This window comes from Budorcas taxicolor, chromosome 15, assembly GCF_023091745.1.
Source record: "Budorcas taxicolor isolate Tak-1 chromosome 15, Takin1.1, whole genome shotgun sequence".
NCBI classification, from domain to species: Eukaryota; Metazoa; Chordata; class Mammalia; order Artiodactyla; family Bovidae; genus Budorcas; species Budorcas taxicolor.
The window spans coordinates 17,461,601-17,474,810 of NC_068924.1; the positions used below are offsets into that span (position 1 = coordinate 17,461,601).

Consider the following 13,210-nt stretch of genomic DNA (forward strand, 5'->3'; position numbering starts at 1 on the left):
AGAAAAAGTCCTAGATATATTTTTACTGTTTTTATGATCATTCTTTTTTTTTAATTAAAAACAAATGTTAAGTCCTCTATTACTCCTTAAATTTTCACTTTTATAACCTACTATTACTTTGCAAAAAAAAAGACCCTATTTTTTAAAAGCAAACTTCATATATATATATATTATAATTTTTATGACTTTTTTTTTCTTTTCTCTTTCTTTTTTTCTTCTTTTCTCTAATATTGTATTTTTGAAATTCCAAACTCTACTCTAGATTTTTAATCTTTGCTTTTTGGTATTTGTTATCAATTTTGTACCTGTAAGAACCCAATCTTCAGTACCCATTTTTACTTGGGAGAGAGATTACTGGCTTGACTGCTCTCTCCACCTTTGGGCTCTCCTTTTTCTCCACCAGGTCGCCTCTGTCTCCTCCCTACCCCCTCTCTTCTCTACCCAACTCTGTGAATCTCTGTGTGTTCCAGATAGTGGAGAACACTTAGGGAACTGATTACTGACTGGATCTGCCTCTCTCCTTTTGATTCCCCCCTTTTATCCTCCTGGCCACCTCTGTCTCCTTCCTCCCTCTTCTCTTCTCTGTATAACTCCGTGAACATCTCTGAGTGGTCCAGTGGTGGAGTGCCCATAAGGAAGTGATTACTGGTTAGCTTGCTGTGATTCCACCTTATCTCATTCGGGTCACCTCTAACTCCCTCCTCATGTAACTCTGTGAACCTCTCTGGGTGTCCCTCACTGTGGAGAAACTTCTCATCTTTAACCTAGATGTTTTATCTATGGTGCTATATAGAAGGAGAAGTCTTGAGACTACTGTAAAAATAAGACTGAAAATCAGAAGCAGGAGGCTTAAGTCCAAACCCTGAGAACACCGGAGAACTCCTGACTCCAGGGAACATCAATCGACAGGAGCTCATCAAACGCCTCCATACCTAAACTGAAACCAGGCACCACCCAAGGGCCAACAAGTTCCAGAGCAAGACATACCACGCAAATTCTCCAGCAACACAGGATCACAGCCTTGAGCTCCAATATACAGGCTGCCCAAAGTTACTCCAAAACCATTCACATCTCATAACATTACTGGATACTTCATTGCACTCCAGAGAGAAGAAATCCAGCTCCACCCACCAGAACACCTTCACAAGCTTCCCTAATCAAGAAACCTTGACAAGCCACCTGTACAACACCACCCACAGCGAAGAAACTCCACAATAAAGAGAACTCCACAAACTGCCAGAATACAGAAAGGCCACCCCAAACGCAGCAATATAAACAAGATGAAGAGACAGAGGAATACCCAGCAGGTAAAGGAACAGGATAAATGCCCACCAAACCAAACAAAAGAGGAAGAGATAGGGAATCTACCTGATAAAGAATTCCAAATAATGATAGTGAAAATGATCCAAAATCTTGAAATCAAAATGAAATCACAGATAAATAGCCTGAAGACAAGGATTGAGAAGATGCAAGAAAGGTTTAACAAGGACCTAGAAGAAATAAAAAAGAGTCAATATATAATGAATAATGCAATAAATGAGATCAGAAACACTCTGGTGGAGGCAACAAATAGTAGAATAACAGAGGCAGAAGATAGGATTGGTGAAGTAGAAGATAGAATGGTAGAAATAAATTAATCAGAGAGGGAAAAAGAAAAACAAATTAAAAGAAATGAGGACAATCTCAGAGACCTCCAGGACAGTGTTAAACGCCCCAACATTTGAATCATAGGATTCCCAGAAGAAGAAGACAAAAACAAAGACCATGAGAAAATCCTTGAGGAGATAACAGTTGAAAACTTCCCTAAAATGGAAAAGGAAATAATCACCCAAGTCCAAGAAACCCAGAGAGTCCCAAACAGGATAAACCCAAGGCAAAACACCCCAAGACTCATATTAATCAAATTAACAAAGATCAGACACAAAGAACAAATATTAAAAGCAGCAAGGGAAAAACAACAAGTAACACACAAGGGAATTCCCATCAGGATAACAGCTGATCTTTCAATAGAAACTCTTCAGGCCAGGAGGGAATGGCAAGACATACTTAAAGTGATGAAAGAAAATAACCTACAGCCCAGATTACTGTACCCAGCAAGGATCTCATTCAAATACGAAGGAGAAATCAAAAGCTTTACAGACAAGCAAAAGCTGAGAGAATTCAGCACTACCAAACCAGCTCTCCAACAAATGCTAAAGGATATTCTCTAAACAGGAAACACAAAAAGGGTGTATAAGCTCGAACCCAAAACAATAAAGTAAATGGCAATGGGATCATACTTCTCAATAATTACCTTAAACGTAAATCGGTTGAATGCCCCAACCAAAAGACAAAGACTGGAAGAATGAATACAAAAACAAGACCCCTATATATGTTGTCTACAAGAGACCCACCTCAAAACAAGGGACATATACAGACTGAAAGTGAAGGGCTGGCAAAAGATATTCCATGCGAATAGAGACCAAAAGAAAGCAGGAGTAGCAATACTCATATCAGATAAAATAGACTTTAAAACAAAGGCTGTGAAAAGAGATAAAGGAGGACACTACATAATGATCAAAGGATCAATCCAAGAAGAAGATAAAACAATTTATAAATATATATGCACCCACCATTGGAGCACCGCAATATGTAAGACAAATGCTAACAAGTATGAAAGGGGAAATTAACAATAGCACAATAATAGTGGGAGACTTTAATACCCCACTCACACAGATCACATAGATCAACTAAACAAAATTAACAAGGAAGCACAAACTTTAAATGATACTATAGACCAGTTAGACCTAATTGATATCTATAGGACATTTCACCCCAAAACAATGAATTTCACCTTTTTCTCAAGCATACACAGAACGTTCTCCAGGATAGGTTACATCCTGGGTCATAAATCTAGCCTTGGTAAATTCAAAAAAACTGAAATCATTCCAAGCATTTTTTGTGACCGTAATGCAGTAAGATTAGATCTCAATTACAGGAGAAAAACTATTAAAAATTCCAACATATGGAGGCTGAACCACACACTTCTGAATAACCAACAAATCACAGAAGAAATCAAAAAAGAAATCAAAATATGCATAGAAATGAATGAAAATGAAGGCACAACAACCCAAAACCTGTGGGACACTGTAAAAGCAGTGCTAAGGGAAAAGTTCATAGCAATACAGGCATACCTCAAGAAACAAGAAAAAAGTCAAATAAATAACTGAACTCTACACCTAAAGCAACTAGAAAAGGAAGAAATGAAGAACCCCAGGGTTAGTAGAAGGAAAGAAATCTTAAAAATTAGGGCAGAAATAAATGCAAAAGAAATAAAAGAGACCATAGCAAAAATCAACAAAGCTAAAAGCTGGTTTTTTGAAAGGATAAATAAAATTGACAAACCATTAGCCAGACTCATCAAGAAACAAAGGGAGAAAAATCAAGTCAATAAAATTAGAAATGAAAATGGAGAGATCACAACAGACAACACAGAAATACAAAGGATCATAAGAGACTACTATCAGCATTTATATGCCAATAAAATGGAAAACGTGGAAGAAATGGACAAATTCTTAGAAAAGTAAAACTTTCCAAAACTGAACCAGTAAGAAAGAGAAAATCTTAACAGACTCATCACAAGCACAGAAATTGAAACTGTAATCAGAAATCTTCCAGCAAACAAAAGCCCAGGCCCAGACAGCTTCACAGCTGAATTCTACCAAAAACTGGTACATATACACAATGGAGTATTACTCAGCCATTAAAAAGAATACATTTGAATCCGTTCTAATGAAGTGGGTGAAACTGGAGTCTATTATACAGAATGAAGTAAGCCAGAAAGAAAACACCAATACAGTATACTAACACATATATATGGAATTTAGAAAGATGGTAACGATAACCCTGTATGCGAGACAGCAAAAGAGACATAGATATATAGAACAGTCTTTTGGACTCTGTGGGAGAGGGAGAGGGTGGGATGATTTGGGAGAATGGCATTGAAATATGTATAATATCATATATGAAATGAATCACCAGTCCAGGTTCAATGCATGATACTAGATGCTTGGGGCTGGTGCACTGGAATGATCCAGAGGGATAGTATGGGGAGGGAGGAGGGAGGGGGGGGTCAGGATGGGGAACACGTGTATACCTGTGGCAGATTCATGTTGATGTATGGCAAAATCAATACAATATTGTAAAGTAATTAACCTCCAATTAAATAAATTTATATTAAAAATAATTTTTTAAAAAGATAGTATATATTTGTTGGTCATAATCTTAGCTAACAATAGAAGACATTTCTTGAACTGTATACAATGTGCCTGGTCATGAATTAATTCCTTTGTATGGAAAATCTCATGTAAACTATTTCTCATAGTTTGAACTAGAGTTTGTCCCAGAAGTTATCATTTCTGTTACTAATATTCCTGGCTAATATTCCTTATCCATTCTTTTATCAAATATCAGAGCCCTTTGAGCTCTGTCTTCATGTTTTAGGGGGAACACACAAACAATATTTTGGGATTTTAAGTGATATTGTGAACTACTGAAATTTTGAAAGTTACTTTTTATGTTTGATTGCTGTTTTTTGTTTCTCTAGTATTGTTATTTGTTTACTTTTTTTTTTTTTAACTCCTGCTCAGGCCTTGCAGAATTTGGGACTCTGCCATATTCTTTCCACCTATTTAAGAGGATTAGATCATGAAAATAAAGAGTGGTGTGCTGAACTACAGGAACTTCATTACCAAGTAGCATGGAGGAATATGCAATGGGACCACTGCATTTCTGTCAAGTAAGAAGAATTGAGACATTTAAAACTCCCATTTCTCTAGTTATAAACAATGAGCTGTTTTTATAGTGGGAGTTGTGTTTTTATGTTTTGTAGATACTGTTAAGCTAAATGTTTGAATAACATAGCAATAAGCAATGTACACAGGCTTGAATTTCATTCTCTTTGTACCTCTACCCTCATGATATTTTTGAAAAGAGAAATATAAAAGTTCTTTTCTCATGAGAATCTTCTCATGTATTGTTTACAAATCCAAAGAGAAAGTCAGGCATTTTCCTTCCCACTACCTGCTGCAAACATTTTATTTATTCAGCTGGCCCTTTTATTGACTGGATGGTAAACAAAAGACTGTTTATTTGTGAAATAATTTATATAAAAAACTGCTAAATCAATAGCATAGAAAGACAATTACTTTAGCCTACATGTAAGGTCCCCATGTGTTCTGAATGAAAAGCCAGGCACCTAATCTAATAAAAGATTGTGCATTCATGTAAAAGTCTTTTGATGATATAAACCAAAGAATAATTAAATCACATTAATTGTATGTTTAATCACTTTCATAGAAAAAAAATTCATTAATTAGAAAGTCTTTCAGATTTCAAACTGTTAGATTGCTGTAAAATCAGAGGTATGCATTCGTATTTTAGAAACAGTTTACTCTGTGAGCTGATTCCTACTTGCCTCTGAATCTCCGTATGCTGTTTTTCTCCTTGCATGCTATATTTCACCCACATAGTCCTCCTTGTTTGGTTGTTTTTTTTTTCCATTAGGCCAAACTGTACCTAAAGCCTTAAATATATTTCTTTTTTTTCCTCTTACCATGAAGGTGGCTACTTGTCAGATTGTAATTTAATAATGTGACATATTCAGAGAGATCTTTTCTGACCTTCCATTCTAAAGTAACCACTCAGTCATTTGTTTTGTTATCCTGTTTTACTTTTCTACATGTCTTTTGTCCTGGTATTTTTCTTATTTATCATCCATCTCCAAACCGGAACATAAACTCCATGAGAATGGGGGCCTGATCTGACTTGTCTACTAATGGACTCACTGCATCTAGAACCTGGTGACTAGTACTAGGCACATAGTAGGTGTTCATCTCATAAATAAATGGGAATATAACATGTTTAGAGCCTGGGGGAAAAAAAATCTGAGAAATTTGCTTTTTTCTGCTTGAAGAATTTAAAGATCCACAGAATTCTTCATGATTCTTACCAAATTTTCTAGAAATGCATTTTTTAAATGGAGATAATTCTACTTGTAGTTTAAAATTTTGCCTCTTGGTGAAGCTGTTTATACACACACACCAGGATTCTCTGTTTTTAAATGTTTTTTTTTCTCTGATTTTTTAATTATTTCACAGCAAAGAAATGGAAAGAACCAGTTACCACGAGTTGTTGTACAATGCTCTGCAGTCTCTAAGAGACAGAGAATTCTCCACTTTTTATGAAAGTCTCAAACATGCCAGGTATTGTAAAAAGAAAGAGTTATTGTTTTTGATCATTGCTGCTTTTCTGAAAACCTGAAGAATACTTTCAGTACAAAGATTTGCACTGGTGAAAGGATAAGGACCTAATTAATAGCTGTGGTCAGGTTGTTTTTTGTCATTACCTTTACTCCCTTGAAAAAAATTCCTTGTGTAATTCATAATTCATACGAATCAGTGTTGAAACTCAGAATTTCCAAAGTGGGAGGAAATATTCAACAGTTGATAATTTCATAGCTTTTCCACATCTGAGAAATGAGTGCTCAGATGAATTTTATCTTTTGCAAACATGTTTGCATAAGAATTACAAGTGTTCCTGTCTTAACAATTGTTTTCTGTATCTTCATATTTTGAATGCTTTATATGAAAGAATTCTGTAACATACACTTGTCAAATATATATATACAAATATATATATACACACACGTATGTGTACACACAAATATTTATATATATATAACCATTGTTACCTTTAAATTTTTTGTTTTAAATGTAAGAGCATTCTCATACGTTAGGTACTTATATGAGCTTTTTTTTTCCTTATATAATACATTTTTCTTTGCTTATGTGTTCAAATATATGTTATCTTTAAAAATAAAATTTCCTTTTGGAACCGTGATCTATTATTTATGCTAAACCCTGGAAAGTCTTATTGTTTCCCATCCCATGGTTCTTTTCCTGGACAAATGTACTGAGAATTTTAATCTTGTCTCTAGCGGTTGTGTGTCATTTACCTCTCTTAGCATTTAATGTTCTTTTTGTAAAATGAGTTAGTACTTAAAGGCTTGGTCTGAGGCACAAATGAGATAATACACAAAAAAGAGCTTAACTATAACAGGCTAAACAAATGTAACATTTTTTGTTGACAGTAGTTGTGACCTAATAAATCCTGTATTTTTTTACAGAAGTAATACTACCATTTAAATGCTTATCATGTGGTGGCTACTTTGTTAGACTTTTTCTGTATTTATTCTCTAACCTTCAAAATAATTCTGGAAGTGAAAAAACTTTGTTTCAGAGGAATCCAGTAATGTGCGCAAAGTTATACAGTCATTACTGTTAAAACTAGAATTTAGATCTCAGTCCATACAATTCCAAGGCTTACTTTGTTTCCACTAACTTATGCTGGTGCTTCTGAATATTGCTATTATTAAATCAACACACAGGTCTATAATGAGAACTCAACTTTTATCATCTGTAAAAAAAAATTTTCTTAGTTTTCAAGTGTCTTGTCTTTTCTGCTACTAGAGTTAAAGAAGTGGAAGAGTTGTGTAAAGGCAGTCTTGAGTCTGTGTATTCCCTCTACCCTACACTTAGCAGATTGCAGGCCATTGGAGAGCTTGAAAACATTGGAGAACTTTTCTCAAGGTATGTGATTCAAGTGACTATGTATCCCAAAGCACAGCCTGTTACCAAAGTGACTTTAAAAAATAAAAGCTGTATAGAGACCAGCCATAGGTTCCTTTCTTTTTATCACAGTATAAGTTAGTTGACCTAATGAACTGTGATCTTGTTAAAATAAAATAAACATTTTCAAAAATACTCACTGTAAAAATTCAAGTTTTTAAATTTAACTTTGTGTTTTTCTCTTTACAGCTTTTCCCCTGTTCTACCCCAGATGAAATTATTTCCTCATGTTTTTTATCATAGCATATTATATATACTCCACTGTTTTAGTACTGCATTGCATTACTGTTACTTTATGTATACTCTGCCATGCTATACTAGAAGATCCCTAAAAGTGGGACTTATTTCTTCTTGTATCCCTATTGCTATTTCGTGGTGACTAATTCTTAGTAAACAGTCAATGTTAATGAATATGGAATGTTTAAGGGAGATTGCCCCTTATAATAGTGGAAAGGAAGTCATCTCACTTTGCAGTATTTCTGGATCTTTCTCTGCTAGGGAATTTTAAAGAAGAAAAGTTTGACGAATTGGTAACAAATACCTAGGTTCTAGTATACCAGTTCACAAAATGTAGTGTAGAGATCCTGCAGGCCCTAAGATCCATTCAGGGGTTCAGGAAATTAAAACTATTGTTAAAATTATAGAAAAATATATATTTTTTTGCTTTCATTCTTTCATGATGTATAGTGACGTTTTGGTGAGGTATCAGAGAATAGCTACAATTATTTGAAAAGACTGTTACCATCTTCCTGCCTTTTCTATATCTATATGAGGCTAGATTTTCTTCACATTCTCTAACCAAACATCATAGCACAGCAAACTAAATGCAGAATCTGAGATGAGAATTCAACTGTCTCCATTAAGCCAGACGTCAAAGAGATTCATAGAAATGTGAAATAGTGCTCTTCTCACTAAATTTTGTGTGATACATAGTTGATTTATTATTCTTATTTTAAAATAAATTTTAATACATGTTAGATTTTTCTCAGTTTTAGTTTCTAATAAGGTAAATATTAATAGTGAAAATGTTTAGTCACTCAGTCGTATCTGACTCTTTGTGACCCCTTGGACTGTAGCCTGCCAGGCTCCGCTATCCATGGAATTCTCCAGGCACGAGTACTGGAGCGGGTATCCATTCCCTCCCCCAGGGGATCTTCCTAATGCAGGGATTGAACCCAGGTCTCCTGCATTGCAGGCAGATTCTTTACCATCTGAGCCCCTAGGGAAGCCCAAATATTAATAAATATAATCAGAGAGGCCTGGCGTGCTGCAGTTCATGGGGTAACAAAGAGTCAGACAGGACTGAGCGACTTGAACTGAACTGAACTGTAAATGATAGCTGTTTAGGAGTCTTCCATAATTTGTAAGAGTGTAAAGCAGGGGTCCCCAAACCCCGGGCTATGTCATGTTAGGAACCAGGCCGCGCAGCAGGAGGTGAGCCAGCAGGCAAGCAAGTGAGGCTTCATCTGTATTTACAGCCTTTCCTCAAGATTCGCATGCAGGAGCCTTAGATTCTCATAGGAGCATGAACTCTACTGAACTGCACATGCAAGATATTTAGGTTGTGAGCTCTTATGAGAATCAACCCAAAACCATCCACCCCACCAGCTCCCCAGTTTGTGGAAAAATTGTCTTCCACAAAACCCATCCGTGGTACCAAAAAGGTTGGGGAGTGCTGGTATAAAGGATTTCCTGAGATTAAAAAATTTGAGACTTGCTGCTCTTAAGATCATTTTGGGAGGAATTAAAGTTTTGGTTCCTGTGAATTTGTGTTACTGTTTCCTTCTTCATCAAGCAACTAAAAGAACTTTCATTTCCTACATCACCTTAAGGTCATCATCTTAGTTTCCCTGCTTCATTTATCTTGATTTCTCCCCGTATAGTACTCCTGAAGGATTGGACAGTATTGCTTAATTTGAGCATCTGGGAAGCACTCTGCTTGTATGAACTAATTGTACAAGATGTATTTTCTCTTCCTTTAATAAATAATATTGGTATATGAAACCTTTGCCAGATGCCAGCATTTCCTTCATTGGATTGTGCTTTCTTTAATAGCTACAGTTTTGCAGAGTCATGCCCTGTGCCTGATGGGTACGGTAGATAATGAGTTTATTTCATTTCCTTGGTGATGGTCCTCTTTGAAGGATCATTGATGTTGTACTAGAAGTGTAGATGTTCTGAATGAGAGGCCTGATAAATGCGTTCTCATTTCAGAAGAATGGTAATTTAAAAGTGCTGCTTTTTGTGACGTTGAAGAGTATTTTTAAGAATATCTTGAAAGTAGCATCTATATAAAAATATTGAATTGCTCTCCTATATACCTGAAACTACTATAGTATTGTAAATCAACTATGCTTCACTTTTAAAAAAGAAAGAAACTTTTAAAATGTTCATCATCTGTTGGGTTCTCTGCTGACTGACCCTCCGAGGTCTGACCATATTGTAGATTTCTAAACTTTGATTCTTCTTTTGGTTTATTTTAGAAGTTCCAGTCATGTTGCTGCAAAAATTCCTTTAGTGTTTATTAAATCTTAAGTTTTAGAACCTGCATAATAGCACCCTTTTTTCATTTCTGTTGCTAATGTGAACCTTGTGGTTTGGCTTTCAGATCAGTAACAGATAGGCAGCCCTCTGAAGTATACATGAAGTGGTGGAAACATTCCCAGCTTCTCAAAGATAGTGATTTTAGTTTTCAGGAGCCTATAATGGCCCTACGCACAGTCATTTTGGAGATCTTGATGGAAAAGGAAATGGAAAACTCCCAAAGAGAGTGTTTTAAGGACATTCTCACCAAGCATCTTGTAGAACTCTCTGTATTAGCCCGAACTTTCAAGAACACACAGGTAATCAGATTTAAAACTATGTCATCTCACTCGTTTACCTTGCCTTTTTATTACCTAGAAAATAGAAAGCATAAGTAAAAAGAAATGTCATTGAGAGACAGATTGCTATTATAACATATAGCATAGTTGTTTAAGATTTCCCCTTTTGGAATTAGGCCTGAATTTGAGTCTTGCACAAGTCTTTCTCTAATCCTCAATTTCCTGGTTAAATAATGAGAAGCTACCTAACTTACTATATGTATAACATTTCAGTGATTGTGTATACTGTGTATAAACACACACATAATTATATAACACATAATTATATGTGTCTCTATGTAAAGAGAAAAACAGATAGGCAGATATGGGAGCTAGGGAAGGCAGAGATGCACTTAAGACAATCTTAAAAATTGTCAAGTCCTTAGTGAATGGTGGTGACTGCTTTTATCAGTAGTAGTAGAAGTAGTAGTAGTAATAGTAAAAATATTTATTTCCATTTTTTAATTTTCATTTCAGCTCCCTGAAAGGGCAATATTTCAAATTAAACAGTATAATTCAGCTAGTAGTGGAGTCTCTGAGTGGCAACTGGAGGAGGCACAAGTATTCTGGGCAAAAAAGGAACAGAGTCTTGCCCTGAGTATTCTCAAGCAAATGATCAAGAAGCTGGATGCCAGTTGTACAGAGGTTCACTTTTTTTCTATTGGTTGAATTAGTTTTTACTGTAATAAGCAAGATTACTGTGCTTTATAATATTTTAAATAAATTTTAATATAATTACTAATTTTATTAAAGATTTGAAATTACTGATCCATGAACAAGAAATTATAAAAAGGAGTCTTGAAAATTAGTATTTGTAAAAGTTTAGACAGTATTCATTTTTCCTATTTACAACATTTCTATCAGTCCATCTCATCATAGATTAATTCATCCCAATTATAAGCCTTATTTTTTTAAAACTTTCTATAGTAATCAAGGAGGGTGTGTGGGAAACAGATGAAATAGACACTATAGATCTGAAATGACAAAAAATGCAAGAGGAAATGCATAAGAGAATAAAACTTTTTTTAAAAGGCAAGTTGAAATAATTAGGTGGTCAATTCAAAGACCTTGAAAACATCACATCTGATATTTTATCTACCATTACCTATAATGTACATATATATTTTATATTAGTTGTTATAAACTTGATTGCTTCTTCAACTTTGTCTCCAGCATATGATGGACAAATTTAGCAGCATTTGTAGGAATCATGAAGTATTTTAAAGGTTTGGACTCAGTGATATCCCTCTGACATACACCTACTAGGTGAATATCAACGTTTTGTACTTTTGGATAATGGAAACTTTTAGAACATCCTCCTTTATTAGAGAATTTATCATTATACCAAGCCCTGGGAGCTCACATGGTATGATTTTTTAAATATTGCTTAACAGTATGGACCCTGAAAACTAAGGTCATGGCATCCAGTCCCATCACTTCATAGCAAATAGATGGGAAAGCAGGGGAAACAGTGTCTGACTTTGTGTTTTGGGGCTCCAAAATCACTGCAAATGGTTTTGGCAGCTATGAAATTAAAAGACCCTTGCTCCTTGGAAGAAAAGCTATGACAAACTTAGTATATTCAAAAGCAGAGATGTTACTTTGCCAACAAAGGTCCATCTAGTCAAAGCTATGGATTTTCCAGTAGTCATGTATGGATGTGAGAGTTGGACTGTGAAGAAAGCTGAGCGCCAAAGAATTAATGCGTTTGAACTGTGGTGTTGGAGAAGACTCTTGAGAGTCCCTTGGACTGCAAGGAGATCTAACCAGTCCATCCTAAAGGAGATCAGTCCTGAGTGCTCATTGGAGGGAGTGATGTTGAAGCTGAAACTCCAGTCCTTTGGCCACCTAATGTGAAGAGCTACTCATTGGAAAAGACCCTGATACTGGGAAAGATTGAAGGCAGGAGGAGAAGGGAATGACAGAGGATGAGATGGTTGAATGGCATCACCGACTCAATGGACAGGATGTTCAGTAAACTCCAGGAGTTGGTGATGGACAGGGAGGCCTGGTGTGCTGCAGTCCATAGGGTCGCAAAGAGTCGGACACAACTAAGCAACTGAACTGAACTGATGGACCCTGAAGTTACCTACCCTCTTTGTACTTCAGTTGTAGTTTTCTAATTAAGGATAATAATTGTTCTTATTTCATAGGATTCTTGTGAGGATTAACTGAATTATTATATATTATTTTATATAGTAATAGTGCCAATCATATAAAAGTACTCAATAAATGTGAGTTGTTTCAATAATAGTAATAATAGTACTAGTAGTAGAGAATGATTATTTTATAAAGGTAAATATTTGGAATTATTAAAATAGTTGTAAGTTGAAAGCAAATGAGGAAAGACATTTTCAACCTGTTTTTTTCCTACATGGAAGATATTTTTGTACAGTCATGATAATGAATTACATTTTAAGACTTTGCTTTCCTTTACAGAATGATCCCAACTTAAAACTTATATACACAGAATGTCTAAGAGTTTGTGGCACTTGGTTAGCAGAAACTTGCTTAGAAAATCCTGCAGTCATCATGCAGACCTATCTAGAAAAGGTAAGGTCTTTGAGGAACCCTAATAGAGTTGCTTAGCATAAATACATTTGATCTTTTCATTGAAGTGAAGTGAAGTGAAAGTTGCTCAGTGGTGTCCAAGTCTTAACAACTCCATGGATTGTAGCCCAA

At 35.4% G+C, this 13,210-nt stretch overlaps 1 protein-coding gene across 1 annotated transcript in view; it reads left to right on the plus strand.

The window, feature by feature from the left end:
- The window catches only part of ATM (ATM serine/threonine kinase), a 141,915-nt gene that overhangs the window by 93,788 nt on the left and 34,917 nt on the right, over positions 1-13,210 (plus strand). Inside the window, exons 42-47 of the mRNA XM_052652907.1 lie at positions 4,629-4,777; positions 6,138-6,242; positions 7,509-7,628; positions 10,276-10,510; positions 11,006-11,173; positions 12,968-13,081. Of these exons, the coding sequence (XP_052508867.1) occupies positions 4,629-4,777; positions 6,138-6,242; positions 7,509-7,628; positions 10,276-10,510; positions 11,006-11,173; positions 12,968-13,081 (891 nt within the window). The remainder of the gene's footprint in view (positions 1-4,628; positions 4,778-6,137; positions 6,243-7,508; positions 7,629-10,275; positions 10,511-11,005; positions 11,174-12,967; positions 13,082-13,210) is intronic.